This window comes from Orcinus orca, chromosome 15 (genome assembly GCF_937001465.1).
Source record: "Orcinus orca chromosome 15, mOrcOrc1.1, whole genome shotgun sequence".
Classification (NCBI taxonomy): Eukaryota; Metazoa; Chordata; class Mammalia; order Artiodactyla; family Delphinidae; genus Orcinus; species Orcinus orca.
This window is the reverse complement of record NC_064573.1, coordinates 62,217,311-62,245,176: the sequence shown is the minus strand read 5'-3', so window position 1 is coordinate 62,245,176 and position 27,866 is coordinate 62,217,311. Positions and strand designations below refer to the sequence as shown.

At 39.2% G+C, this 27,866-nt stretch overlaps 2 protein-coding genes across 10 annotated transcripts in view; one reads left to right on the top strand and one right to left on the bottom strand.

Moving 5' to 3' along the window:
- Window positions 1–225: 225 nt before the first annotated feature.
- RNMT (RNA guanine-7 methyltransferase) lies at window positions 226–26,774 on the bottom strand. Of its 5 annotated transcripts, none has more exons than XR_004486614.2 (12): window positions 26,645–26,774; window positions 23,959–24,417; window positions 21,424–21,559; window positions 18,198–18,323; window positions 15,413–15,528; window positions 13,941–14,122; window positions 13,250–13,414; window positions 10,146–10,263; window positions 8,850–8,951; window positions 8,093–8,168; window positions 7,891–7,924; window positions 226–6,878 (listed from the first exon to the last, which is right to left on the bottom strand). XR_004486614.2 is itself a non-coding variant. In XM_033439497.2 (11 exons), exons 2-11 carry the CDS (start codon window positions 24,373–24,375, stop codon window positions 6,859–6,861), a joined length of 1,416 nt encoding a protein of 471 aa, XP_033295388.1. In that variant the 5' UTR covers window positions 24,376–24,417; window positions 26,645–26,774; the 3' UTR covers window positions 226–6,858. The 5 variants fall into 5 exon arrangements, 3 of the variants coding, with proteins under 3 accessions (XP_033295388.1, XP_004276026.1, XP_049553724.1); XR_004486615.2 differs by having other exon boundaries at window positions 226–4,758; XM_033439497.2 differs by lacking the exon at window positions 8,093–8,168.
- Window positions 26,775–26,778: 4 nt separating this feature from the next.
- FAM210A (family with sequence similarity 210 member A) overlaps window positions 26,779–27,866 on the top strand; it is a 53,401-nt gene continuing 52,313 nt past the window's right edge. For 2 of the 5 annotated variants that reach the window (XR_007471634.1, XR_007471632.1), the window contains exon 1: window positions 26,779–26,972. The gene's annotated coding sequence lies outside the window, so the exon portion shown is untranslated. Of the gene's footprint in view, window positions 26,982–27,006; window positions 27,381–27,866 lie in introns of those variants that run through there. The other 3 variants (XR_007471630.1, XR_007471629.1, XR_007471633.1) reach the window with 3 other exon arrangements.

Sequence of the window (27,866 nt, the reverse complement as noted above, 5' to 3'; positions counted from 1 at the left end):
TACCACTATGTGACACTACTGAGTGTTGGTGAAAAGTGGGACAACTGGAACTTGGAAAACCTGTTGGGTAGAGTCCAATAAAGCTTAGCATGATGTCTGTACTATGACCCTGCAATTCTGCTCCTAGGCAGAGAGGAGTACCTGTGCCCCAAAGTTCACGGACTAGAATATTTGAAGCAGTGCTATTAATAGTATTTCCCAAACTGGGAATGAACCAAACATCCATTGGATAAATAACGTGGTTTATTCACGCAATGGAATACTATACAGCCACGAAAAAGAACCATGTACAAATACATGCAACAAAAATCTCACACACTGTAGACCAAATAAGCCAGTACAAAAGAATATATACTGTTTGATTCTTTTCATATAACATCCAAAAACAGACAAAAGTAACCTATGCTCTTAGAAGTTGAGATAGCGGTTACCCTTGGGAGGCAGCTACTGGAAGGGAGCAGGAGGGGCTTCTGTATTGTTTGATATGGGTGCTGACCATATGCATGTTTTCTGTTTGCGAAAAACACCAACTTATATATATATATATGTTACTCTTCAATAAAAAGTTAAAACAAAATAATGTGCCTCTGCCTGGATAATCAGCTCAGACTGAAGAGATGATTCCTCTCGGCCATCCTCTCAACTCCTAACTGCCACTCCCAAATGGTGTCAGCCCCTAACAAACTAGATTTGCTCTAGGTCTGGCTGCTAAAGGAATAGGCCTACCAAAATGTGAAATCCCAGTTTAAACCTTTGCCTTCCTGCCTATGAATTATTCACTTTTTACCCTCCTCCCTAGTACACTCAAGGGCCCTCCTGCTCTCTCTGCCCCAAATCCTTACTCAGGAGTAAATGCTCCTCTCAGGGAACATTTAAGTAAGTATCAGTTTTGCACCCAAAGGATGGAGCTCCAATAGTTAATGTTTCCAGTTGCAGGTAGCAGATGAGCAAGGAGTCCTTTAGGCCTAACGCCCTGGAGGCATGTAATGTGCAACTGCAGTGCAGGCCCGACCTGGGGGTTATGGGGTGTTCAAATCTTGGCTTTGCCATGGGCAACTTTGTGTCCTCTCTGTCTCTCGATTTCCTCATCATTAAAACAGGGATAATGGTGCTTACCTCACACAGTTGTTGTAAGGATCACATATAATACATTTAGAAAAGTGACTGAAATAAGGGAGGAACTTAGTAAATGTTAGCTGTCAACATGGCTTTACCCAGGGTACACTGTCCCCAAGAACACACGGCCTAGGGTAAGTCTAGGTAGCAGAGGGCTTTGGAGCTCACCCAAGTCTCGCCAGGCAAACCCAGGAGAGTACTCCTGTGTGCCCTATATTTGTTAGGTAGTGCAGTGAGAAGCAGGCACACATGCTCCAGGGCTAAATGGGAACGGAGGAGGAACTGGGAAGGACATGAGGTGGAGAAGAGCTGGCTGTCCCCCAGCCCCACGTATATCTACTAAATAAGTCTATCATTAAATAAATGCATGCATCAGCCACTGTTATCGACTGCCTTCAATGAAATGCTGTTGTCAGAGGGTGAGAAATGAAGAAACTTCCTATCAGGTGTGTAGCATTTGATGTAACATCGACCAGGGAGGTGGTGATATCATACATCCATGCTTCCTGTTTGACCAAACGGCCATGGGCATTACGGTACAACTGTTACTACAGGGCCGTGGTCCCTGGGTCTGGCCTCTACTTTGAAAACCTGAGGTAGACAACAACTTCCTATTAATCATGTTCAGTAGCTAGAATATTTACACTGGCAGTACTTCCCCACAGGCAGATTTGCACAAGAAGCCAAATCCTCATTAGGATACTTGAAGACTTACCAAAATAACATAATGCAATAAACTAAGACAGGCTGAATAAATACCCAGAAGAGCTAAAGGGACTGCAGATCTGGACAGCTGACAGCTGACAATGCTTCTGTGGTCTCTCCTCTGCTGATCCACATCACTCCCACCTCCAAGCCCATCTCACTTGTACCCCACCACCCTGCTCTGATGCCCTATAAATACTATTAACATGAATTCAGGCAGCAATCATACTTCCTCAATTTCCAAGTTTGGGGAGGGGTAGGCTAGGAAACCCTGTATTGATAATCTACCTTTCAGAGTCATCACAAAGATTAGTTAATTTAAGTCACAGTGTCTAATCAATCCTTCTCTCTCTGAAGGCAAATTTCTCTGGGGAGTCACACTGGAGTGGAGGCTTGGTGGCCCAAGTGCACAGTCACCACCCGCAGGTTAGGACAATCCCCTTAGAATGCAGTGGGAAACGGCCAGGTTCTCTCCGTGAACACTGGCTACTTGGGCCCTTGTTTTATTGGATTCCAGGCCCAAAGAGTTCCATTTGTGCGCTCTCAGTTACACCACAACCAGCCAGGTTCCCGGCCCATTCCTCATGATTTCTTTCCACAAATGCTGTAGCTGATTCTCACTTCTACTTTCATCCTGAGGACAAACTGAATGGCAGGTCTGAAAATGCCCTTGAGCCACTTCCAAGAGCAGCTTACATCACTGGCTTGACAATGAAAAGCCATCCTACCACTCCTAACAGTTTCCACTAGTCTTGGATAGAAAATCACCAAATATTTAGACTGTGTGTGGAATCGTCCCACAAGCTTTTACCCTGGTGATGGCAGTTCTTCTTCAATCACTGCCCAGACACCTAACTGCAGCAGGAGACGTCAGGGAGGAAGAGCAGAGAAGGCAACAAGGCCACCAAAGCTCAAAGGGCAATGGCTGAGATGCCACACCCTCTGGCGAGGCTCCACACACCCCTCCACACACGCCAGCCCGCTCAGACCGAGAGCCCACTCCAGCTCTCTGGGCACCTTTCCATCCACTAAAGGCCTGGGGACCCCACCTTCCTTTCCTCTTGGTTTTGCCATCACAAATTACTCCACCCTTTGGGGATTCTTCTCTCTCCCAAATTACCCATGGAGTAGGAGAGAGCAGAAGGTTAAAAATATGCCTTATGACTTGCTTAGAATAAACTAAGACCATTACATGAGGACAGTGGTAGGAAATAACAGAGAAGTTTTTCATACTCTACCCAAACTATCACAATACTTTCTGGCACCTCCCCCAGAACTGAAATGAACCTGGGCATGTAACACCAAGAGCTCACCACCCCTACCTCCCCAGCACCAGCACCAGCACCAAACTGCAGCTGGTGAATGGCAGCCACCAGGCAGAACTGCTACTATTTATTTTCCCCAATGACTTATGGTGAACCACCACTAAGGCAAATGACCATTTCTGTAAACTGGTAACAGTCTGGAGATGGACAGATTGTGGAAGGAATGGAAGTTAGGTAACCTGTGTTGTCCTGCTAGAAGGTCTGCTACTCTAACACCGTGAACAATCAACACACATAAACAAATTAAGAGACTACAGTTTTTTAACAAGTTCTCTGGATAATTACAGAAAGAAATGTCTTTAAAAACCATGCGTGAAATAAGTGATTTTTAAAGGAGCATGTATAAATTGCTCTGCTTTGCTCTTTAAATTTTTCACTACATATAAAAAACTGGCAAGTTTTCTAAACAGTGATAAATTAAGAAAAACAATTCACACTGGTGTCAGTTTCCGAAGAGTCACACAAGAAGCCAGGGCTGATAACTCTTAAGGGTTCTGAAATGGCACATGCAAATTGTGAATGGGGACGAGACGCCAGACCCACTGTGCCAAGTACAACATGGTGACAGAGGAGCAGGTACTGGTTGTTTCTGGGCCAAAGGGGGTAACGGATCTACAGCATGCAGCACCCGTAACCCAGACCCATCATCAGGGTGAATTCCTACGAAGTCTCTCAGTCAGCTTCCTTTACCACCACGCTGCCGCCCGCTCCCCACCCCGCCACCCCAACTGCAGTTCCATATATAAAGCTGAAGAAAATGTGCAAACAGGTTCACATGGGAGAGGTTCACCAAACGTTGAGAAAAGCACCTACAGCATTTTGGTTCAGTAAAGATATGAATTACATCCTTGATAATTAGAAACATTCATTGCTATTGTAAGAAACTCTTAAGAGAAAGCTCCCCAAATCCAAAACAATTTTATGCTGGAATTTGAAATGTTCTATCTAGTTCTAAAACTGCATCATATTAGCAAATGAAGTAGTTATTATTTATAATGAAATTTAATAACTGGTTAAAATTCTAGGTAATTAATTTTTATGACCATCTAAAATTTAGTTTTAAACTTATAATTTTAGCAATATATATTGAACACTTACATTCAATTGTACAGAACGCAATTCATTTAATCTTGAAAAACACTAACAAAACTAAGGAAATAAGTACACACACCTCCGAATCAGTACACTCTCTCACCAATTCTACAACTGCAATAAATTTAATAATGTAAATAAACACTGGACAAAGCAGAGCACTGGCGAAAGAACTCAGAGGTTTTAACAAGTCATTTTATAATTTTTATGAGCTAAGAGAGTGGAGGCAAATGGAATTCTTAGAACATTACTTAAAAATAGATTTTTAAAGACAAAGGTCCCGACTCACTCTTATATACACACACAAAGTTCATCTGTCACAGACAGCAAATGTTGAATTTATACACTGTAGTTTCCAGCAGCATCCTGCACGTTGAGAATAATTAAATTAAACAAGGATGTCAGATCTATGGAAGATGGACCATTCAAATCTGTACAAGAAAGAACACAGCTGTTCTGGTGCTACTGCATATGTGATGTGCTCACTGCTGCTTCTCAAATGCAAAAACCAAGTAAATACCTGAAAAGAAAACAATTAAAGTTAGAGCTTGGTTTCTCACATCCTCAGGGCAACAATCTTGGTCTTGTTCATAATTTGGTGAAAATTCTCAAGCAGCTTTTGAAAAGGAAAAGTTCCATTATTTCTAGGAGTTCTTCAATAATTTTGAGTCATACTTAGGCAGATATGAGATCATATCTGCTTACTTGAACACAAATATCCACTTACTGTAATAGTGACATCACAGCCCTGGAGAAAACCAATTTAACAGCTCTAAAAATCTCTACTGACCGTTTGAGGAAAAAAAAAAAGTATAAAAGCAAAGAAAATGAAAACTGGAAAACCTTATGATTTAATTCTTTTTACCTGGAATAACTGCACTACTATGAGTGCAGGGGTAATCTAAGTTTGCTACTCAGGAGGGGAAAAAAACCCTAATAAAAATGGTAAGGAACACATATAACGTGCATGTTAAAATTCATCCAGTTAGCCAGTGGTTGTGTCGTAGGGCCTGGTAAGGAAAGTGAGCCAAAAGCCACATGATAATCGACAGTCCCAGCCCCAAGAGCACTCTCCCTTAAATAAGGTTTCCGGCTTTGATGTGTTCACTCAAAGACATCTAAATGCATCTATGGTTCCCCATTCTGAACCACACTGAAGTTCAAACTTCTTATATCTTCTTTTAAGATACTGATAGATTTTATGATTATGAAAACGACTGAGAAGACAAATCCTCAAAACATCACAAAAATGTTCAGGGTGTTCACTAGAACATTCACCCAGCAAGTCGAGATAAGAAGCCACGTGATGAGGAGGCCTCGCCCCTTGGGTCAACTGTAGAACAGGGGACGGATGAAGGACAGCAGACCACATAAGGGCCTCCCAATCCTCGAGTCCTCGGCCTCTCCAACCCAGCCTGCACAGGAGCACCACGGCAGTCTCCCCTAACATCATTCTGGTCATGCTATTCTTTACTCATTCTCTAGCTCCTGAGTCTTTTAGGAGAAATAAATATGGCTGGAGCAGAATAGACAGATGGGGAGAAAATAGGCAGGGTGATCATCAACACTGTGGATTCTTCTTGAGGGGAAGGAAGCAGAGCAGCCTAAAGCACTCACTGGCAAGTCCTGAGGCTCAGGACAGGCCGGCATTGCTGAGCTTGCCGTGCACTCCAAGTGCTCTTTCTGCAGCAAACGCTGCCAAACCCACCCCAAACACATCTATACCCACTGCAGATAACCTGGCAGTCCTGACCTGCCTGGATCTAGGGTCATATAAAACCAGCGCTTAATTTCAGATCAGCAATGAATAACTTTCTCTCCTTACTTACTCAAAAATTCTGGAAGTCTCACTAATTATATAAAACACCTTCTGTGCCAGCATTTCAACTGGGATTTAAACAAAAGAAACTTAAACCACTTCTAAAAGCAGATCAGCAACAATTCTCTTTTCTTCCACATTTAAAGCATCTTCTAGAGGAGCAGCAGGCTCTGGTAATACGAGCTAAATGATTAGACCAGTAGGAGTCTAAAATATAGCTTCTTAGACTGTGGCACCAGCCCACAAAGCCCTCCAGGTTAGAAAAATGTAATTCATCACAGGGCAGATGGACCCTGACACACTGACCCTGGTTGCCCTTTGGCCATTGTTCCTTTCCTATTGCTTTTCTCCTCTCTAACCCACCTCTTCTTCAACTGTCTGGGAGCATCTAATTCTTCACTTGTATATTACTGTTAAAGTCCATGTTTAATATAAAAATACAGTGCTCATCTGCAGCCAGCACCACCATCACGACCTTTGACCTAGGTCGTTCTGTTACACGGCACTTTGGAATTGGTGGGACATCTAAGGTAGTTGGCATATCTCCACTCCAGGGAAACCAAAGAAATGTGTCGGTTTCTGCACATATTTCTACGTTTGTCAGAGATTACGTCTCTAGTATCTTCCAATCCCATTTCTACCGAGGTCACCAATATTCTGAAACTGGATCAAAGTGTGCCTTCTTCCCTTTTCCTCTCTCTCCAAATCAGCAAGTTCTAAGAATTTTCCTTTCCGTAGGTGTCCATGAGGCCATGGCTGCGAGTGTGGAGCACCTGGGCTAGCTCTCTGACCTCAGCCAAGCTATTTGCCTGCTTTCCTATCTGTGAAAAGAAGACAGAATTAATAGTAGTCTACTGACAAAGCTGTGAGGATTAAACGAGGCATAACACAGGAAAAGTTTTGAACAGCGACTGGGCCCAAGCTAAACACTCAGTAATACGAACTATTATTATTTTCCAGATTTCACTAGTTTTTATTAAGCTCTCCTTCATCTGTTTTCCCCATTACAAGAACTTCAGCATGTAAAACAGTGTGCCCAGAAGTCACTTATTTATGTCTGTTTCTTCTACTGGATAGTACACTTCTGGAAGGCAGAGAGGTAACATTTATTTTTTTATCCTCCAAAGCCCTTTCATAGATCTTTATGTAAGTTAATATTCAAAATGTTTATCCAATGGGTTATCTCTGATTACCTTTGATTTTTCCTTCAACATAATCAGCAAATATTTAACCAAAGAGTGGGAACTACCTTTTAAGTCGTCAGGGCAACCATATAAGGGTATCACCATCCTGGCAGGGAGGCTCTGGGACTTCACAGACTGGCCAGGCCTCTGACCTCTCCTCCAAAGACAGGTGCCTCACTTCAGAATGTCTCTACATCATGGCTGTTCCCAACCACACACCCTCTAAAACATCCTGCTCAGTGCTGCTTCACTAAATGTTCTAGTATTTATTATGACCTCACTGTCAACGCCAGAGAGGCCAGAATCAAATAAAATACATGGAACTGCTCCATAAGCCAAAATTTCCAGCAGAAATGTAAGGTAAAGACGTCAAATACAGATGGCTTCACAGTAACAAGTAGACAATGAAAATGTTTAAGAACGCTCGTCAAAGTTTACGTTAAGGAACATCCTGCATGTATTTTCTCTTGGCACTAAATAGCTGTGCAAGATGGGGAATCAGACATTTATAGGAATTTTGTGTATAACACAATCACCCCCTCATACAAATTAATGTATGTCAGAAAAATTCTAAAGTTTTCAGATTTTAACAATCACTTTGAAGCAATTTTTGAAAATGTCAGTAAATCTACACTGATGATATACTCACTTGTAGCTTCCCATTCTGATTTACTTAAGGTTCCCTAAAATTTAAAAAAAAGAAAATTTCAGATTGAATATGCAAGTACATATATACTTATTTTTCAATAATGGACAGAGGTCTCCAAAACCCTAACTTCATTATAAATACACATACAATTTACTGTTAATATTATTGTGATCTGAATATAAAATAAATCAATGAGATTAACCTTTAATGCCATCTTCTCACCACTTTTGCGCTCCTGCCAATTCTCTAAACCACTGAGTCTCAACCAAAGGGTGAATCTGCATAAAGAGGGTATTCGTGTGTAACTGGAAAAATTATCTAGCTTACATTTTTAACTTGGAAAATGGAAAAAAAAAAAAAGAGGCCTATCTTGAAACATCAAATAATACTGCAGGAGGGAATAAGATTTTTGTGTTTTTACAAAGGAAATCACAAAATAAAGTATGTATCATACAAAGGAAATAAATTGTATTTAGTGATGTACTTGCTACTTTGCAAAGGCACTGAGTAACAAGATATACAGTGGCAAGTTTAGTGACTAATATAATTTTGAAGAAGTGATAATTATGTAGCATTCATAATTAAGGAAAATGTGAACTTCCACATAGAAGTCAGAGAAAATGAAGATGTAATTTTTCCCCATCTAAGTTCATAAGCCCCTGAATTTTATCTATGGAACACCACGAGTCAGTAGTGTCCAGGTAAAGATACAATGGTATAGCAAGAAAACTCTCAAGCCAAGCCTATAACTTTTCTCCCATCCTTATTTCCTCCATTCTCAGTTCGTTAAAGTACATTTTATTCTATATTCTACAGTTATAAAAAGTTATCACAACTTAGGGGAAACAGACTACTGTATATCTGATTTGCAACTCAGTGAACTCAAGTATTATAAATCAGTGAAATAATTTCCTAAGTTTCCATTTTTCTATAAAGCATGTTAAAAAATAAAAACTTACCAATGGCAACCTCACTTGACTGTTCTTCATGTACTTTGCTGCATGTTCATAGTCATCCGCCTTCTCAGATGCAAGTTTGGAATTCTCGTTTGCAGGATATGGCTAGGGAAGCAAGTGAAATTCCTAGTTGAGACATTACACTGAAATTTACAATTCAGAATTAAACACACAATCACTGAAATAAAATAATTAAGACAGTAATCTTTAAGTATTACTTCAGGAATACAAACTACACATACTTTTGAAATATGAAAAAAAAAGGAGTGAAGGGAATCCTCTCTGAACAAAGCAGCTGCCATGGTCAACACTGAGCATGATCAGAGTATCTACAATCACAGAGTCTACACAGGGACTGAATAGCATCCTGAATTGCCACCAAGGACCACTGGCTGCAAACACCTTTACCTACCTGACTCCTGGTCAAAGGCTTTTTCTGTTACGACTCTAAGCTGAAGGAAGTTATCAGAAGGGCTAAACATTCATTTGAACATTATGGTGACTTAGCAGCCATGGAAGTATGAACAGCAACTGGAAATAATACAAACGAAATGCTCAGTCAACAGAACCTTGGGAGTTCCAGAAGAGAAGGAAAATATCCAACCTCCAATACAGGTCGCCTCCATATTTACATAAAATCTGAAGAAGGGCCTCAAAACAATGCTGTTCTAAAAGGTATGCTGGACAAATGTTTATTCAGATTACTTTGAGCACTATTTTTAATCCATTTTAACATCTCTTTATACTACAAAGTGCTTTGTAATGCATATAAATAAAAACAATGAATTACACACTCATGTAGCAACCATCTGCTCTGTAAAGGTTATATACTCTTTTAATTCCTTTCTTTGCCCTGTTACAACAAACTAGCTAGCAAGGAACCACTTTAGATGTACATCTTCCTGGAGAATTTTTAAGAAACTGATCCAGGAATGTTTACTTTGCTATCTTCTTTTTCCCCTTTATAAGTATCCTACAGTAAGATCAGACATTAGAAATTTAGCTATGTGTTTGCTGTTTAAAAAGTATTTAGTTTTTTGGACTTCCATAGTGGGGAGAGGACAGGGTGCTGCTGAACATCCTACAGGGCACAGAGCAGCCCCAAATGCCAACAGTCCTGAGGTTGAGAACTCTTATGTTAAAGCTCTGTCCTAGGTGCTGAAGAGTCTAGAGTTGGCACCAATAAGCTGTGTAACTTATATAAATACTGAGTGTGTACATGGCCTTGAAAGAAATCTCAGAGACAGCCAAACAAGTTTATTACCACCTGAAATTTTTACACCTTTTCTAAATACTCACCTCCAGGGCCTGCATTCGTTTTAACAGCATTTTATTTTCATTGTTCTTCATCTTTTCCTCATAGAATTCCAGAAATGTTTTTTTGTAGACTAGTTTCATATTGTACTTCTTCGCCATTCTGTCCAAAAAAGATTATTTAATGAAAAGGCTTCCAAAATATTTGTAATTCCACATGCAACAGTAACACCTTCTGGGCTTAACTAAAAACCTCTACAAATTCACAAGAGGACCATGGAAAATGAGTGAAGGGCAACACACCACTGACCTGAAGGAAATGTGCAGTTAAATCTCACTGGGTCACAGGGAACTCCAGTAACATAACAGGCCAGGAAATGAAATGAAAGGCTGTGAGATGGGGACCACAGGCTGTAAGGAACACTTTTCTACCAACTCCATTTCATTTGACTCGATCCCTCACAGTGGCATTGAAAATAGTGGCCAACTTCCTTCTTAAAATAGTCTCTTTCATCTACTGGATTCCCTGGCAAGATACACTATTAATTTTTATCCTACATCTTGAACTACTTCTTCACAGTTTGTTTTACAGGTTTCTTTTCCCAACTTCCAAATGTCATGGTTCTGAAAAGTGTGGCCCAGAACCTTGCTCACTGTCACTCCCTGACGTATACAGCTTGCCAACAGCTACGGTAGCTCAGTCCTGGCCTCTGTCACTGCACTGCTCCCTAGAAATCTCCACCAGGACTGTCACAGGTGTGCTCTAACTCTCCACCTCCAGGGCTGAATCCCACTAGCCTGTTCTTCTGCCAGTCTTTGCTATTTCAGTAAATCTATCTAACGATCCACGCCTCCCCCTCTCTATGCCCAGTGTTCAGCACACCACTATGTCCTCTCCGTTTACCTATACAACACACTTCAAACAGGCCCACTTCTGACCCCGTCACTCGCCACCATCCTGCTCCAACACCATCACCACACAGCTGTACCACTTCGCTCGTTTCGCTGCTATTCTTACCCTCCCTCAACCAATTTTCCAACTGCAGCCAGATTATGCTTTTAGCAATGCACAGATCACGTCCCTCCTTCACACCCTTCACTGGCTCTCCAGCACACTTAGGGCACAATTCAAAAGCCTTTAACATGGCCTCTAAGGCACTCATTTATACAGGAGTGCTGCCTCATCTTGAGCCAGCTGGGCCCTGATTCCTTAAGGCCCAGTCACAATGGCTTTCCTTCAGCTCCTTGAACTAGCCAAGCTCTGTCCATCCCACTTCGGGGTCCCTTACGCCTGGAACACTCTCCCTTCCAGTCTCCAACTGGCCAACTAGACAGCCTTTAGATGTTGACTTAAACATCACTTTTTCCAAGGTGGCTTCCTTAAATCCTCAATGACATTAGGTCTCCCGTTATGCTTTGCGTGTGTTATTATTTCCGAGTGCATTTGCTGAAGTTGATTACTATGTAGCTGTAGACAACAAAAGGGAACCTGAAGATGATTTCAGGTAGCACAAAAGGAGGAGAGGAAGAAAGGGAAAAAGTCTGAAAGGGGACTTGTGAGGTGACAGATGAGGGGACAGAGTGAAGGAAACATTTGCAGGCCACTTGGATTTGCATGTAAGAGGCATACGTAAGGCAGGAGTCCCTGTAATTAGCATTAGCCCTCCTTGGAAAGACAACATGAGTAAATATAAAAGCCTCTTCTATTCCAGGTAGTTCATTTTCTATCATAAATATCCAAAATGAGACTTTACAAATGAAACCAAGCTTTAACCCTAAGAAATACCATAATTACAAAGAACTGAGACTCAATTTGACCAATCTGAATAGGTTTGCCATGTAAAAGCTAATTAACGAAATAGCAGAAGGGTATCTCAAAATCCCTATGCATTTTCTGATTGTCTCCCTGAATGAATACCTGTCTTAAATAATTTAAAAAAATTTAAAATATTAAAGTGATACTTTATGACTTTATATGTTTATAATCATTAGGCAATATAAGCAAAAACAATTGTTAGTGTATGCCTAGCATTTTTTTAAAAAAAACTTTCATATTATTCTTTATATTTTGGCGTATACTTAAATCACCAACTTTGTCAACCCCAAACACCAAGCTAACATACCAATCATATAAAACAACATACTAAAAATGTTTAATATTTTTCTTTCATAAAGTTGAAGAGCATAACATTTCCCCAAAGTTTGCTAATTATAAGGAAAATGTGATATAAATTTTTTAATTTTATAGTTCATATTTATAAATTGTGCATAGTATTTTCCATGTTTAGTCACATGCTACTTCATTTTCTCATATTATTGTATATAATTTTTATATATTGTAGAACTCCTGAAAATCCTACACCCATAATTTTACAAGCTGCCTGAACAATTCAAATAATCACCAGCCAAATATAAGTAAAAAAGTAAAGCTCTTCCTCTTCCTCAGTTAATAAAGGCTTTGTTTTAAAAAGAAGGAAATGCAGTTTGGTCAGCTGTGACATGGCCTGCATTTAACTGGACTCTTGCACGTTCCCTATCAGGGGGACCCCCAAGACCAAGAAAAGGCCTTGGGGCCTTACCTGAAACCCCAGCTTTCCCTGTGCCTGTGGTTTGCCAGGACCCCTAGGAATTCAGGTGCATGAGTGAATACATTCCTGAATCAGGAATTCCTGATTACTCATTCCTGAATAATCAATTTATTATTGCCATTGCCCGTGAGACAGAGGCCATTTCATAAGCTATAGCGAAATATAAAACAACTTTTAATACCTATCCCTGTCAAAAGGAGGATCTCTACTTTGGGAAGACTCATTTTATGTTACCAAAGTACCAGCAGTTACCTAAAAACAAGTCTTTTGCTATTTATAGTGTCAGTTATTTTCTTCCACAACTTGCAGGCAACAGGCTCCCTTTCTTGCCTACAGGATGAAATAATTCCAGGAATAAAAGAAACTAAATGAGTAAGGCTGCAAGAGACCTATGCCACCAACCCTGGATTTGAAGTTATTATTATTATTTTTTTAAATAAGGCTATACTTCTTCTTAGGATCCCACTTAAAATAAGAAACAAACATAAATACTGATTTTTTTTCCTTTTCTTTCTCTCTTACGCAAAAAGAGAATAGTTAACAGATTAATGACATTCTTACTCATTTAGCAATGGAAAATAGACCAAGAATTCAGGGACATCCACAACACCTTCCAAGTTGAAGTCATATTTGCAGCCAAATAAAGGATAAGCTCCTTTCTTCTGAAATTTCACAGTATATATTTCATTTCCAAATGATTCTGTTTCTGAAGCTTCAAGGCGTCTTCTATAAAAGTTATCCCCAAACCAAAACAAAAAGATTAAATTTGTTATTAGGTCAAATTTATTTTGATCAGATTAAATATGGGAGGGGGACACACACATGATGCAATTTTATAAAGATTAGCTTTTAATTGGATTTGAGCTACTTTTAAGAAGCGATACACTAAAAGATCATTAACAATCTCACTAATAAAATTATGCTGGAAGTAGGTTTCACTATCATGACAGCTGGTTAAGTCCCAATGCCTCACATCTGATCTGGAGTTTGTCTAGCAATACCACCTCTGGCTTTTTGGCTGGAAGTAACATCAATCTCCAACTTACACAGAAAGATGTTTTAAAGGTTCATCTGCAAATCTAACTTTTTAACTTAAAATTTGAGTATCTACTCAAATACATTATCAAAGTGCTCAGCCCTTATAAGATCAACACGGCATGTTCTGTAAACTTTATTCCTAATAAACACTTGCTACTCTAAAATAAGCTTAATTTTGAGTATTTTATAAACCACAACATATAAAAGTACTTACATCAATTCAAAGCTATTGGGAGTGGTACCAATAAAATAGCCTCCAGGGCTCAGTCTCTCACATGCATTTCTGAGCATGACGTCAGCCTGCTCATAGGACTCGAATGAGTAATGGCAGACAAACTGACAACTGCAGATGTCAAAGCACATTTCTGGGTCACGAAACTTATCAATCAAAAGTTCCTGAAACAAATTAAAATGGGTCAAGACTTTGAAGTTGGCTGCGACACAAAAATTTAGTGAATTAATTTCTAGAATTAGGATCCTTAAAAGTAGACATGACCTCCCACCAACCTACTCTTTCTCATTACATATCATAAAGATCATAATAAAAACGTTCTTTCTTTCTGATTCAATAGAATTTGATTCCCATTTTCACAGTAATTTTAAAAACTAGAGATTCTGAAATAATGCTAAAAAATATATCAAACATGACATTTAAAGGAGTTGAACCTTTAACTGGCTTTACTTGAAAACTGAAGTAAAATGATGTTGAACAGTAACTTGGGTTTAAAAAAAACCACAAAGCTGGTCTTTGGGACATTTTTTACTTTTTAGGCTGCGCCATGCAGCTTGCGGGATCTTTAGTTCCCCAACCAGGGACTGAATCCAGGCTACGGCAGTGAAAGTACTGAGTCCTAACCACTGGACCACCAGGGAACTCCCTGGGACATCTTTTTAAAACGCAGAAGTGTTTTTAAAGGTTTCCAACTTTCTAGCACTTTTCCTTCCACTTTCACAACTGCAAACAAAATGTGTAGGGTTACAGGTATCTATAATAGTTCAATGAGCTAAGGAGTCAGAAAAGAAATGTTCAAGGGGGGTACTTCCAGCATTTCGAGTGCCTCTATAGTCTTGAACTTTAGCTGTTAAAGAGATTTGGAAACAGGTGTCACCAGACTGTGATATGTTGGGAAACCACCCAAACAAATTACAAGGTAAACAAAATGAAGTGCAGATCTATTTCAAAATACTAGAAAATAAATCGTGTCCAAACAGAGAAGCAACAAATGATTTCCAAAGTAAAAGTATTAAAAGCTAAAAATTCCCAGAAGTATTCACTGGGTCATTTAAGGAAATTTATCATTAATGGAATTTCTAGTTGAAACTCAAAATCCATGTCCTAAAGATTTTTTTTTTTTTTTTTTTTGGGTTTTTTTTTTTTTTTTGCAGTACACGGGCCTCTCACTGCTGTGGCCTCTCCCGTTGCGGAGCACAGGCTCCGGACGCGCAGGCTCAGCGGCCATGGCTCACGCGCCCCGCCGCTCCGCGGCATGTGGGATCTTCCCGGACCGGGGCACGAACCCGTGTCCCCTGCATCGGCAGGCGGACTCCCAACCACTGTGCCACCAGGGAAGCCCCTGTCCTAAAGATTTTTAATGTTTCAAAGCAAATTTTTAAAAAATGAGCTGATTTTTAAAGCAAACCATTTACTCATACTAAAATATAAAAACAAATTAAAAAAATACATACCTTTGAACAATCAGCAGTTATAAATTCTGCACTGAAAATATATTCATTATCACGACAACGATTTTTCATGTCCTCGTACCGTTGCTGACACTGTTTGACAGAAACATCAGCAATATCTGGAAGGGGGACGGGTATTAGTAATGTTAACAAAGGCCCACAGAGTTAAAACGGAAATGCAAAAATGGCACAAATCTAGACTTCATCTCAACTTTTAAACTTTGGCAGCGAATCTAGCCTTAGAAAAGCAAAAACGTTCTATTTCCTTCAAAACAAAAGAGAAGAAAGTCTTTTGTTCCAATGGAAATGCCCTCTTATTTTTCAAAAGGAATTAACCACTTTCTCAATAGGTAGTGACAACAGAAAAGTTCTACCATGATTTTTAAATGCTTATTCAAAGTTAAAAGCAGAAAGTTTAAATTCCAATTTGGATTATAAAACCTAACACTATACGCCCAGCTCTTTAGAGTTTCTTAATAAAATGTTATTTGCCTTTTCCCAGTGTTGAGATTTGCACTGCAGGTACAAAAGTAACGGTGGGTACTTTGTCATGAATACAAGGTAGGGGCACCAATGGTACTGGTAATACTTGATATATTCTTCACTGCTATAAGCCAGCACAGAAAGAAAAAAGGGGGAAAAAAATCCAATTTCATTTAAGAATGTCCTTGATAAGCAGTAAAAATTAATTTTATGAAATCTTCAAAACATTTCTGCTACATAACAAAGTCTGCCTGAACAGGACTGGTGTGACTGCGCTGTAAGCTGTACTGCCCACTTTTTTCACACAAAATTGTTTCACTTAAAGAACCACTGACAGACAAACTGGTTATTCAGACCTCGTAATTTGGCAGACCTTTTCTTCATAGTGAAAAAAATGAGCCTGTCATATCATGAAAACTACGGACTGTATTTGTTACCAATGATAAATTTGAGCTTTCAAGTGAAAGTTCCAACTCTGACAAACTTTTATCTACCACCACCGGCTGGGCATCTTCCCAATACTTAAGATTTTTCTGACCGATGGTGATATTAAACAAATGTGATTTCCTGATGTCAACATTTAGAAGATTTGCATAACTTTAGTGAACATTATTTTCCAAATATTACAAAATCTTGCAGGGCGAAGTGCAAGATAGACCAATGGATTTAAATATAACAGAACACAGAAAGTTCACCAATATGGTTTCAGATTCCACGCTGTAACTAACCTTTAAAGGAACTACCACTTGCCGAATTTTGATGTAGTATCAAAGATGAATATCCTCAATTATCTGAAAAGGCTATTAAAATACTCCATTTCACAACTACTCATCAAATAAAATAACACATCAAAACATATTGATGCGGGCTTCCCTGGTGGCGCAGTGGTTGAGAGTCCGCCTGCCGATGCAGGGGACGCGGGTTCGTGCCCCGGTCTGGGAAGATCCCACATGCCGCAGAGCGGCTGGGCCCGTGAGCCATGGCCGCTGAGCCTGCGCGTCCGGAGCCTGTGCTCCGCAATGGGAGAGGCCACAGCAGTGAGAGGCCCGCGTACCGCAAAAAAAAAAAAAAAAAAAAAAAAAAACATATTGATGCAGAAACAGGTGTGAGAATCCAGTTGTCTTCTATTATTCCAGACTCTAAAGGAATTTGCAAAAGTACTTTTAAAATGCCAGTCTTCTCACTACATTTTATCTGTAATAAATATTTTTTAAATTCTTGGTTTTAATTTCTATAATCAGCAGATATAACCACATATGCAAAAGCTTTCTGGGGTCCTCAATCATAAAACCAAAAACTTTGACAAGTGCCGATTTAGGCAATACTACTCCACAGGTGGTGCTGGGCACTTCCCACAGCAAGGAACATGACATCATCTTGTCCCTCTTCAGGGTTAATACTGACCAGCAGATTCAGGCACTTGATTCATCCAGTTAAGTTCCTATCAACTTTTCACCTAATAGCTTAGATCTATTATTTACCAAGCGTGGAAAAATTTATTCATCATGATTTTTCAATAAAGAGGTATTTTTCTTTTCAACCATTTGGTTACGTTGAAATATGGTTTATACAGGGTTAGAGAAGATAAATACTCGCCGCCTCCTCCCTTAGTTTATGAATTTCAGAATGAGTAAGTTTCCTTGCTCCCTCCAAGTGTGAACGAGATTTTTCCCCTTTATTTCATGTTTCAATCCACTGTAATCATTGTCTTTTAAAAATAATTAATTAATTAATTAATTAATTAATCTTGGCTGCGTTGGATCTTTGTTGCTGTGCGCGGGCTTTCTCTAGTTGCGGCGAGTGGGGGCTACTCTTTGTTGCAGTACACAGGACTGTCATTGAGGTGGCTTCTCTTGTTGTGGAGCACGGGCTCTAGGCACACGGGCTTAGTAGTTGTGGCGCACGGGCTTAGTTTTAGTTGGTCTGCAGCATGTGGGATCTTACCAGAACAGGGCTCGAACCCGTGTCCCCTGCATTTGCAGGCGGATTCTTAACCACTGTGCCACCAGGGAAGTCCCTTGTAATCACTCTCTTTTTTAATGAAGAAACTATCCTATCTTTGACCAGTGAAAGCCTTTCCAAGTTTGTGCTTCAAACATGGAGTCCAACATGACTCCAATCATCCTTGTTTTTAACACCATCAGTAAAGTCTCATTACTCATTTTAGAAAACACCCATCTCATGCCTAGCCCCCAGACATCTTGTGGTAAGGTATTTTGGTATTATGTCCATAATGAGGTCTTTCTTATTTACATTTACCCGACAGACCACAAATTATTCTTTCCCATGCCATTATCTGTCTTACCAGTACAAACTAGCTTGTCAATTCTTCCCTTTTTCCACTTGAGCAAATCTCCACCTTTACCACATCCCAGGTCCAAAACAGTGATATCACGTTTTTTTTTCAGTCGCACCTTTTCTAAAAATTCTCCTAAAAGAGAAAATTAAGTCATAATAAATTATCTCTTCTCCATTTTTACTAAAGCATAAACTGTTACCCCTAATAACCTACTAACTTCTGCCTGACACGTACAGTAAGTCCCCTACATTCAAACTAGAGAACTTTCAAAGATGTGAATGTGTGTTCGTTATGTCCAATCACGTAAGTTAGTTCATGTGTCTGGCGTACATTGTCACATGCATGCTCTACAAGTGATTGTGCTTTTGTGTATTTTACGGTAAAGTACTGTACAGAGTACAGTAGTACAGTATTATGTCAAGCCCCGAAGGTCCAGAAGCTATTGTAAAAGCAGTGGTGATGTAGCTGGTACTGCTAAGAAGCGCGGGTTGTTGTAATGTACTACTGTACTTTTCAAGGAACTGTACTGTAAGTTTAAAAATATTTTATGTTTGTTTTTTATGTATTATACGTGTGAGAAGTTATGATAACCTATTACAGTATAGTACTATAAAGCAATTGTGTTAGTTGGGTACCCAGGCTAACTTTGTCGGCCTTACAAACAAATTGGACTTATGTATGTGCTCTCAGAACAAAACTCGTTCTTGTGTAGGGGACTTAGTGTAATATAAACACATTCATTTATGTAATTAATTCATAACTTCTAGAAAATATTTCAAAATTTGACTAAGAGTTAATTAACTTGATCCTCAGCATTAAAGATGAAAGAGTATGTGTCTGGTATTTTAGAAGCTAAGACAGGTTTTTGAAGGTTATTTTCAGAATTTGATTCAACATTAAATAGCAAACATTTTATTTTTTCTCTCTCATTTTATTAAAAAGAAGTTTAATAGTACAAAGAAGCCACATGACCTTGGTGGGTCAATAGCAAACATTTTAAATTCTAATTAATACAAGAATACCCAACACTTGCTCATGATAAGAAAAAAATTATTCATAATTTTTTGTAGTTCTCTTTCCAAAGCTAAGTGTTTAGCTTACTATACATGTAATAATTATGGGATCACAAGAGACCTCGGTTTTGATAAAAGATGTCAAGCTTACCTCTAAACTAGTCAAAAAACTATACATACCTCTTAATTTTACTATCATCAGAATTCTTAAAAACTCTGAAATAAAAATGGAGTCTTTTATCCCAATCTACCAAATCACATTAAGATCCAACGAATAACATTAGCATGTCCCTTACATCAATAGCCAAATGGTTCAAACATAAGTTAAAGGCATATTAATATTCTTAGACAATGAAATATTCAGCAATTCTAAAATTGGATAAAATACTGAATCCTAGATCTACTCTTCCTGTCTATCATTCTGAGTTTAATGTTTTCTATTTCTTATGTGTACTATTTTGACTGCTAGAATATTCTGTATAAGTACTTCTGCCTTTCACTGTCACAGAAGTACAAGTGTTCCATATTCAACTTTCTGCTGTGAATCTTAAAAAAAAAAACCAGCATAAAATATGATACGGAAAGAGTGAAAATAAGAATTATAAAATCTCTTTATTTCCACATAAGATTAATGAGAGGGGAAATCTTCATGAAACATTATTCAAAGATATCTTTATCACATTCAAGCATCATACTCAACTATCACTAGCTATAAGCAGCAACAAGGAAGCGAAAATGAATGACAAAGAATGGGTGTTGAGAAGAGAAAGAAAAAAGGCAGCAAGGGAATTTGGCACAGACCACACTGATTACAGCAGGACCAGAAAGACAGGTGCAGATAGCAAAGCACCCACTGAGAGAGTTGCTGGAACAGCTGAAGAAGAAATAATACCATAAATATGCTGAGAGATAAATTTTTGCCAAGTCTGACATACGTATTTTTAAAAACTACCCATATCCCTGTTTATAAAAATAATACAACTAACAATGTGAAAAATAGTGCTGAACTTAAAAATATTTACTCAATGAATAAATACATAAATAAACAACACATTAGGAAAAATACTCAATGATAACTTATCTGCATTACTGAGGATGATGAGGAAAGGAAGAGAAAAACTGAAAAGAAGTTAGGAACAGCAACCAAAGATTACGAGTATAGAGCAAAAATGCCATAAGTAACCTAAAAAATAAATAAATAAATAAAAAGAAGTTCGTTTATTCATTTACCCTGGCTGACAAGTAGCAGAGTCAAATAAGTCTTATTTTTATAATAAAACAAAGAAAAATATTAAAATGTGTTCGAAATAATGAGTATAGTTCCCACTCCTGACACTTCTCAGAACGGATAATTTATCTTTTAAAATTACTAAATTATTGTTAAAACTAGTAGAAAGTAGCCATAATTAGCACTTTATTCTTTTCAGTGTAAATATGAAAGCATTCTCACTTTTTCTGAGGTTGGCTTTTTAGAAAACAAAAACAGAAACCAAAATTTAAAAAAAACCTTTTTGTGAAAAACTCCAAAATCTACTGGCTTTTAAAAATTCTCTAATCTCAGGTAAGTGACTATTTAATATACTTGATACACAAAGCAATAAATATATTCTGAATCATATTTCCTCCACTGACTTCCATTTTAATATCAAAGGTGAGTTTCCATACATAAAATGCTGTCTAAAAAGCTGAATGTCTTCATCAATCCTCAAAGTAAACTTTATTTCTCCCCAGAAGAAAAAACAAGTTCAATGGACAATCAATACACATGATGACCTTTACCAACTCATTAAAGGCCTAGAGATAAAAGATCATGGCACTGTCCATTTTCTTGACCTAATGGAACCCAAATGTTTAATTCAACAATATATCATCGCTCCAAAACTATTAGAGTAAAATAGATTATTTAATAGCACTAGGTTAGCTTGATTCTAAATGTAAAAGCACGCTGCCTTCTGAAAGCCTGATTAACTCATCAACTTAATATTAATTAAACACTCATTGCTATCTTATGTAGTCAATCATAAGTAAATATGAAAAAAATTTACCTAAAAGGCTTAGTTTCAGTTTTGGCTCCAGTCTCATAAAGCCAAGCTTTGATGATTAAATGAATGGTAACTAAAGACCTAGTAGCTTTGTGTATGATTAACCATTTGGGGAGTAAAAATGAGACATAAGCTGAAATTAAAAATTCAAAACTATAAATCAAAAAACAAACATACCAATGAGGACACTTTTCATCCAATTATTAAAGTTTCTTAGGTAAAAAATTCTACTTTGGCTACGCTTCTCCAAACCAACTTCCTGGAGTTCATTGTAGTGAGCGGCCACTGCTGAGCTGTGTCCTTCTTCCAAGTTCTGAAAATAAAAGAATTGAATAAAATTAAGAAGCTGAACATGAAAAAAATTAGTCTAAAAGAGCATCTGACCTATATACGGATAAAATACTACTGAAATTGGTAAACTTCATTCAGCAATGGCATAACCACAGAAATCCTAATTATAATCACATGGAAGATTTTCCCCTGTTCCCTATTTTTAAAAACATCTCCTGATTTAAAAAATTTTCATCTTGATTTTCATCTATAGAATTTTGGTGTTAATGTATTAATAAAACCAGTACTCTTCCAGAGTTGTGATTTATTCAATTCAGTAAATGTCAGTCAGTGGATGAAGTTCCTACAAGAATATAAAATAGAAATAATACATTTATTATATTACTATAAAATTGTTGTGGGCATTAAGTGAGATAATATACACAAAGAGATGGGAACTCAACAGGCTATGTTCAGTGTCAGTGATTTCTATTATTTGCTATTAACCTAATTCAAGTTTCAATTTGTGCTCTCTATCTAAGACCCTAAGCATTCTGCAAAAATGCCAGGAAGGTAAAGGGCTTCAGATCCCCCCACTCCCCTGCTCAACCAAAGTGTTTCATCTGACATGTAAAATAGGTAAAAGGTTTACGATTTTCACTTGAAAAAAGGGTTCCACTGCTAGTAAAAGTTTAAAAACTACATTTATGATACAAGCCCCTCTCTGTTACAAAGATTTGCATTCCACCAATGACAAACATGTGGCTTATCTGCTACTTTCTTCCTGAGGAGTGATGGCAGAATTTTACTCATTCATTGAGTAATCCAGATTCCAACTCAGATCCCGCCACAATATAGTATTTCCAGATGAAAATGACTTGCTATCCCTTGCTTTATAATATTCTTGCTAAATACCAGGCTTAGCTAAAATTGTATGTAACTACCCTAATAAGAAGTGGAAACACCATAGTTTAAGGAATTACATTAAGAAAAAAATGTAAAGCTGGGTATCATCTTGATATTTATCATTGTAAGTGATAATCTCAAATACTTCAGACACAAAAGAGATGAACACCTAATTACGAAGGAAAAAAAAGGATGAACACCTAATTAAACGAAAAAAAAGAGATGAACACCTAATTAAAAAGGGAAAAAAATGAACACCTAGTTAAAAGGGAAACAAAATTTAAAAATTAATTAGGAACACCTAATTAAATCATCTGGACCTTACACTGTTGTGTTTTTGAAAGTACTAAGAAAAAGCAAACTATAAAAACTACCTTTCAAGTTTCTAGTTAAATAAGATTTCCAAAATAAGATAAAAATTATCTCATTAGTAGAAGTTGTACCTACATAGAAAATAACTAAATTACAAGAGTTAAAACCCTACTCTATCTTAAGATGATGTCTATTAAAAATAGAACATTCCTACAGATGGTCAAAAAGCACATGAAAAGATGCTCAACATCACTAATTATTAGAGAAATGCAAATCAAAATTACAGTGAGGTATCACCTTACACGGGTTGGAATGGCCATCATCAAGAAGTCTACAAACAATAAATGCTGGAGAAGGTGTGGAGAAAAGGGAATCCTCATACACTGTTGGTGGGAATGTAAACTGGTACAAACTGTACAGCCACTATGGAGGTTCCTTAAAAAACTAAAGATAGAACTACCATATGATCCAGCAATCCCACTGCTGGGCATATATCCAAAGAAAACCAGAATTCGAAAAGATACATGCACCCTAATGTTCACTGCAGCACTATTTACAATAGCCAAGACATGGAAGCAACCTAAATGTCCATGACAGAGGAATGGATAAAGAAGATGTGGTACACATATACGGTGGAAAATTACTCAGCCATAAAAAAAATGAAATAACGCCACTTGCAGCAACATAGATGGACCTAGAGATTATCATACTAAGTGAAGTCAGTCAGAGAAAGACAAATATCATGATAACACTTATATGTGGAATCTAAAAAATGATACAAATGAACTTATTTACAACACAGAAATAGACTCACAGACTTGGAAAACAAACTTATGGTTACTGAAGGGGTAAGGTGGGAGGGAGGGATAAATTAGGAGTTTGGGATTAACATATACACACTACTATATATAAAATAGACAATCAACAAGGACCTACTGTACAGCACAGGGAACTCTACTCAATATTCTGTAATAACCTATATGGGAAAAGAATCTGAAAAAGAATGGATATATGTATATGTATAACTGAATCATTTTGCTGTATACCTGAAACTAACACAACATTGTAAATCAACTATACTCCAATATAAAATAAAAATTAAATTAAAAAAAGAACATTCTTAAGTTATTAAAATTATGTAAAAAAAAGATATTATTTCACAACTGCTCCAGATTTCAATCTGACATATTCCATTATGAATAAAAGAAAATACACTCAAAATACCTTTCGCTTTTCAGGAACATCTTCAAGTTCTATTTTTCTCCTTTTCTGAGTGCCATCTCCAGTAGGTTCATCTTCTGGAAAACCATCAGTTTCCATTCTTCTTTTCCTTGAAATGCCTTCATCACCACCAGAATCTTTTTCCTCTGGGGCAATTTCAGCATCAAGTTTTCTTTTCTTGGATGGAGTGTCTTCCCCACAACTAGAACTTTCCTTTACAAGATCAACTTCAAACTCCATTTTTCTCTTTTTTGGAGTGTCTACTTGCCCACAAGTAGGAGCCTTTTCAGAAAGCCCAGTCCCAGGAGAGGTTGTGTTTTCATTAACAATGCATGAAGACTCTGTTTCTGAATCTATTGATGTTTTTGCCTCTTCACGAGAGATCTTTTCACATTCCTCTGCTTTTGCAGAATTTTCCATTTTTGATTACTTAAATAGATGGTAAAACTTCATGAACTAACACTGGAATGGCAAAAATTTCATATTACTTGTAAACGTAATGCTAAGACTTTAAAAACAATTTAAACCAGAAACTAGTCATTTAATTTCAGTGATCAACTAAGAGTTTAAAAAACCTCATTAAAGAATATTGAAAACAATATTGATATATATTGCATATGAATTTCTGAAAATGCTAATGTGGAAGTACTAATTATAATCCCGGAACACTTCTACAATCTTGTCCATAAAAGTCACCATTGGCATTAAAACTGACGAAGTCGTGGTAAATGAAGTCAGTTCCATTTCTATCCTGATCCTTACCCTACAGCCTTGGTTCCCCAAATGTGCGATGGACACTATAACAAACTGATATGGGCACAGGAGAATATTTCAAAATTTAAGGCAAAGGTAGTGACATCTGACATCTGGAAAATATCACAGATACAGCTTCAAATAGAGCATAGTTTTAACTGAGTAGATTGCACTACATTTCTTTAAATGACACCAGAACCTTGTGAAGCTGAGACTGGTGGTACCACAGAAAATCAGTGTAAAACAGGAAACGAAGTTGATGTCAAATCCGATCTCAAGGCTTGAGAAGATATCCAGTACTCAACAGATGTACATATTCCACTAGTATGCATTCGTGGTTAGCTAAGAATTAAACACAATTTTTTTTCAATCCATGCATTATTTTTAAATACAAAGTTGTTAGGACACGCTTATTAAATTGTTTGGACTAAACTATTTAGTAAGGGAAACTGCTAGGTATTTCTTTTGGCCTAGGGACACTGAAAGCCAAGAACAGGAGAAGTCTGGGAACCTACAGTTGACGTCTAAAATCCTTACTTCGTAATGGGTGTCAGAATTAGGTAGAAAGTGAAGAAAGTAGAAATGGGTGAACAAGAAGTTTCAAGACCCAGCCTGCAACGTAATGACCATTAGTCTCTTTCAAATGTTCTTAAGCCTATGTGTGAAATGGGAGGGGGAGAAAAATAAGTGAGCTATTTATTGGACAGGAATTTATTAAGTCATTCAACAAGTTGAGTGAACGCCTACTACAGAGAAGCTCAATAAGACACTATGTGAATTAGTCTTCAAGAAGTTTACAGCTGATATACTATTAGAATGTTAGGCTGTATTATTCAAACCAAATGTAAAAGAAAAAGCAAAAGTCCAAAAATCAGTGAGATTCAGCAAATTCAGAACCTGAAAATTATGAAGCAGGGGGTGTTCCCTGTAAAGAAACAGAATAAGAAATAAAGTCGCTTAATGGAATGGGTAAAAACAAGTCACTCTAAACCGGGAAGGGTTTCAAGGGATATTAACTTTCACTACCCAAGGTTTGAGGTAACAAAATACCAAAACGTGCCAAAACAGGAAGAAATGACTCACAGAGAAAAAAATTACCCAGAAATGTAATTTTATGAATACTGCTTAAAATGATTATCTAGTAAAACTATCCACCAAATTATCAAGTCCCTATCCTTTCCTCCCTACCATTTATTTCTTAATAAGGAAATAGAAACTGGTTTTAATTTCAAATAAACCAATGTAACTTATCCTTAGCTATAAATAATTTTAGCTGTAAATGTAATATCTAAATTCACTGTTGGGAATAAAAGTTAATTTTATTTATATTTATCTGTGGTATTTCCACAGATGAGATGGTCTAAAGACAATTCGGTCAGAATAAACGACACGGATTTCCAAACGAACCCAGAGATGGATAAGCCTGAGGCCGAGCGTCTAAGGTGAACAAAGAGTAAGGTCCAGGCCCAAGAGGGCTGTCCTTCGGAACCCTCGAGGAAGAACTCAGGTACAGAGTCGACAGATACACAGATGCGCATGAACGACCACACCTGCATCTCGGTGACCTGCGCGGCAGTCACACCCGAGGTTTCACGGGAACCGCCGGCCCGGGGACTCGAGCTCAAGCAGGTGAGCTCCACGCCCAACCCGCCGGCGGGCCGGGTCTCCTCGAGCCCGAGGACTCACTGAGCTGCCCCGGCGCCGCCCGGCTCAGGTTCCAGTCCACTACGCAGGCCAGGCGGCCGGCCGCTCCGGCTCCGGCAGCCCGGCGGGCCTGAAGCCGCTCTAGGGCCTCCCGAACCCGGGCCAGCTCTGCGCGGAGGGGCGTCAGCGCCCACGGACCCGGCACTGCCAGCGGTCTGAGGGCCTCTTCCACCGGGTCGGGCGTGGCTACACACAAAGAGTACGAAACCCAGCGTTGCAACCACACACTCACCGTCCAGCCATCCGCGACTCTGTTTGCGGAAGCGGCTCCGCGCCACGCGCACGCTGTGACGCCACTTCCGGAGACCGCGGGTCATGCGTCCCGGAACCCCGAGTCCCGGCGTGCCGCGCGCGCCGTGCTGAGGGCGCCGGCAAGAGCGGTGCGAGCCAGTGGTTGGTGGGGCCGGTGTGTTGGGCGGGCGGGCCGGAGGCCGGGTCGCCTGAGCACGCGGCTTTCGGCGCCCTGACCCACGCTCGGCTGGTGGCTCTGCGGAGGGACACGGCGGGGGCTTCAAGCGGCCGCACGGCGGGGAGCGGCGGCGGCGGCCTCAGGTCCTGAGGTATCCTGGGTCGAGGCCTCTGGGGGCGGGGCCGGGCAGTCGGCGGGGCCTCCTCAACGTGGTACGCGGCGGTGAGCGCCCCCGGGGCGGACAGAGGTCACCCCGCCCTTCGCTGTGCGCCGGTGTCCTGCAAACCCTGTCTGTGGAGCGGTTTTCCAGCCTCCGCTCTGCCACCTTCACCCTTTGCTCTGCTTTTACTTGGACGCCGGCCGGGAGGGGCCTGAGAGCCCCCGCGCTCGGACTTGATTCGGAAACGCGCGGCGCCCTACTTCTCCCCGGGGACCGCGTGTCGCTCCCTACCGCCGCATTCGGGAGGTTCAGCCAGACTTCTCTCGAGAGGGCCGTTCTCATCTGTCAGACTCTGAAGGAAGGGGCAGCCCACACCTGTTTAGGAGAAACACCTTCCTGGTAGTATCTGTGTTTTCTGGATTTTGGTATGGGATGGTTGGGGAGTCAACACGCTTTGTTCGTCCTTTCCCTTAAATATCTACTGGAGAGTCGCAGGTACCTGCTTACCACCCCAGACTGGGGTCAAAACTGTGCCTGTGGACCTAAAATTGTTGATGCTTTGTGCCTCAGCACCTCCCACCTGAAGGGTGTAAAACGGGATCAGAAATACGTTTTCCATTATTCTTCACCAAAATTGATCCGTTTAAAAGCAGCTTTGGAAATAGGTTCACTAGCCTGCATACTTGTCAGTAGACGCAGTTATATTAGCCACTAGACTTCGCCTGGGGGAAAGCAACATTCGCAGCATGTACTTTACAATCGAGTCAAAATTCTAAATTGTGGGCACTAACCTTTCTGAGGTTGTTGACCACTTATAAACTTTGGACCAAGAATGAAGTCTGTTTTTAATGAATGAGGATGAACCATCCATTTCAGATGACTGTA

Excerpts from the sequence above, each read along its gene's own strand:
- RNMT (XM_004275978.4), bottom strand. The coding sequence starts at position 24,375 with ATGGAAAATTCTGCAAAAGCAGAGGAATGTGAAAAGATCTCTCGTGAA. Across the intron at positions 14,123-15,412 it reads TAACTGCTGATTGTTCAAAG|GAACTTTTGATTGATAAGTT; the intron begins GTATGTATTTTT and ends AATTTGTTTCAG. Across the intron at positions 10,264-13,249 it reads TATTTTCCATTGCTAAATGA|AATGGCGAAGAAGTACAATA; the intron begins GTAAGAATGTCA and ends TTTTTTGGACAG.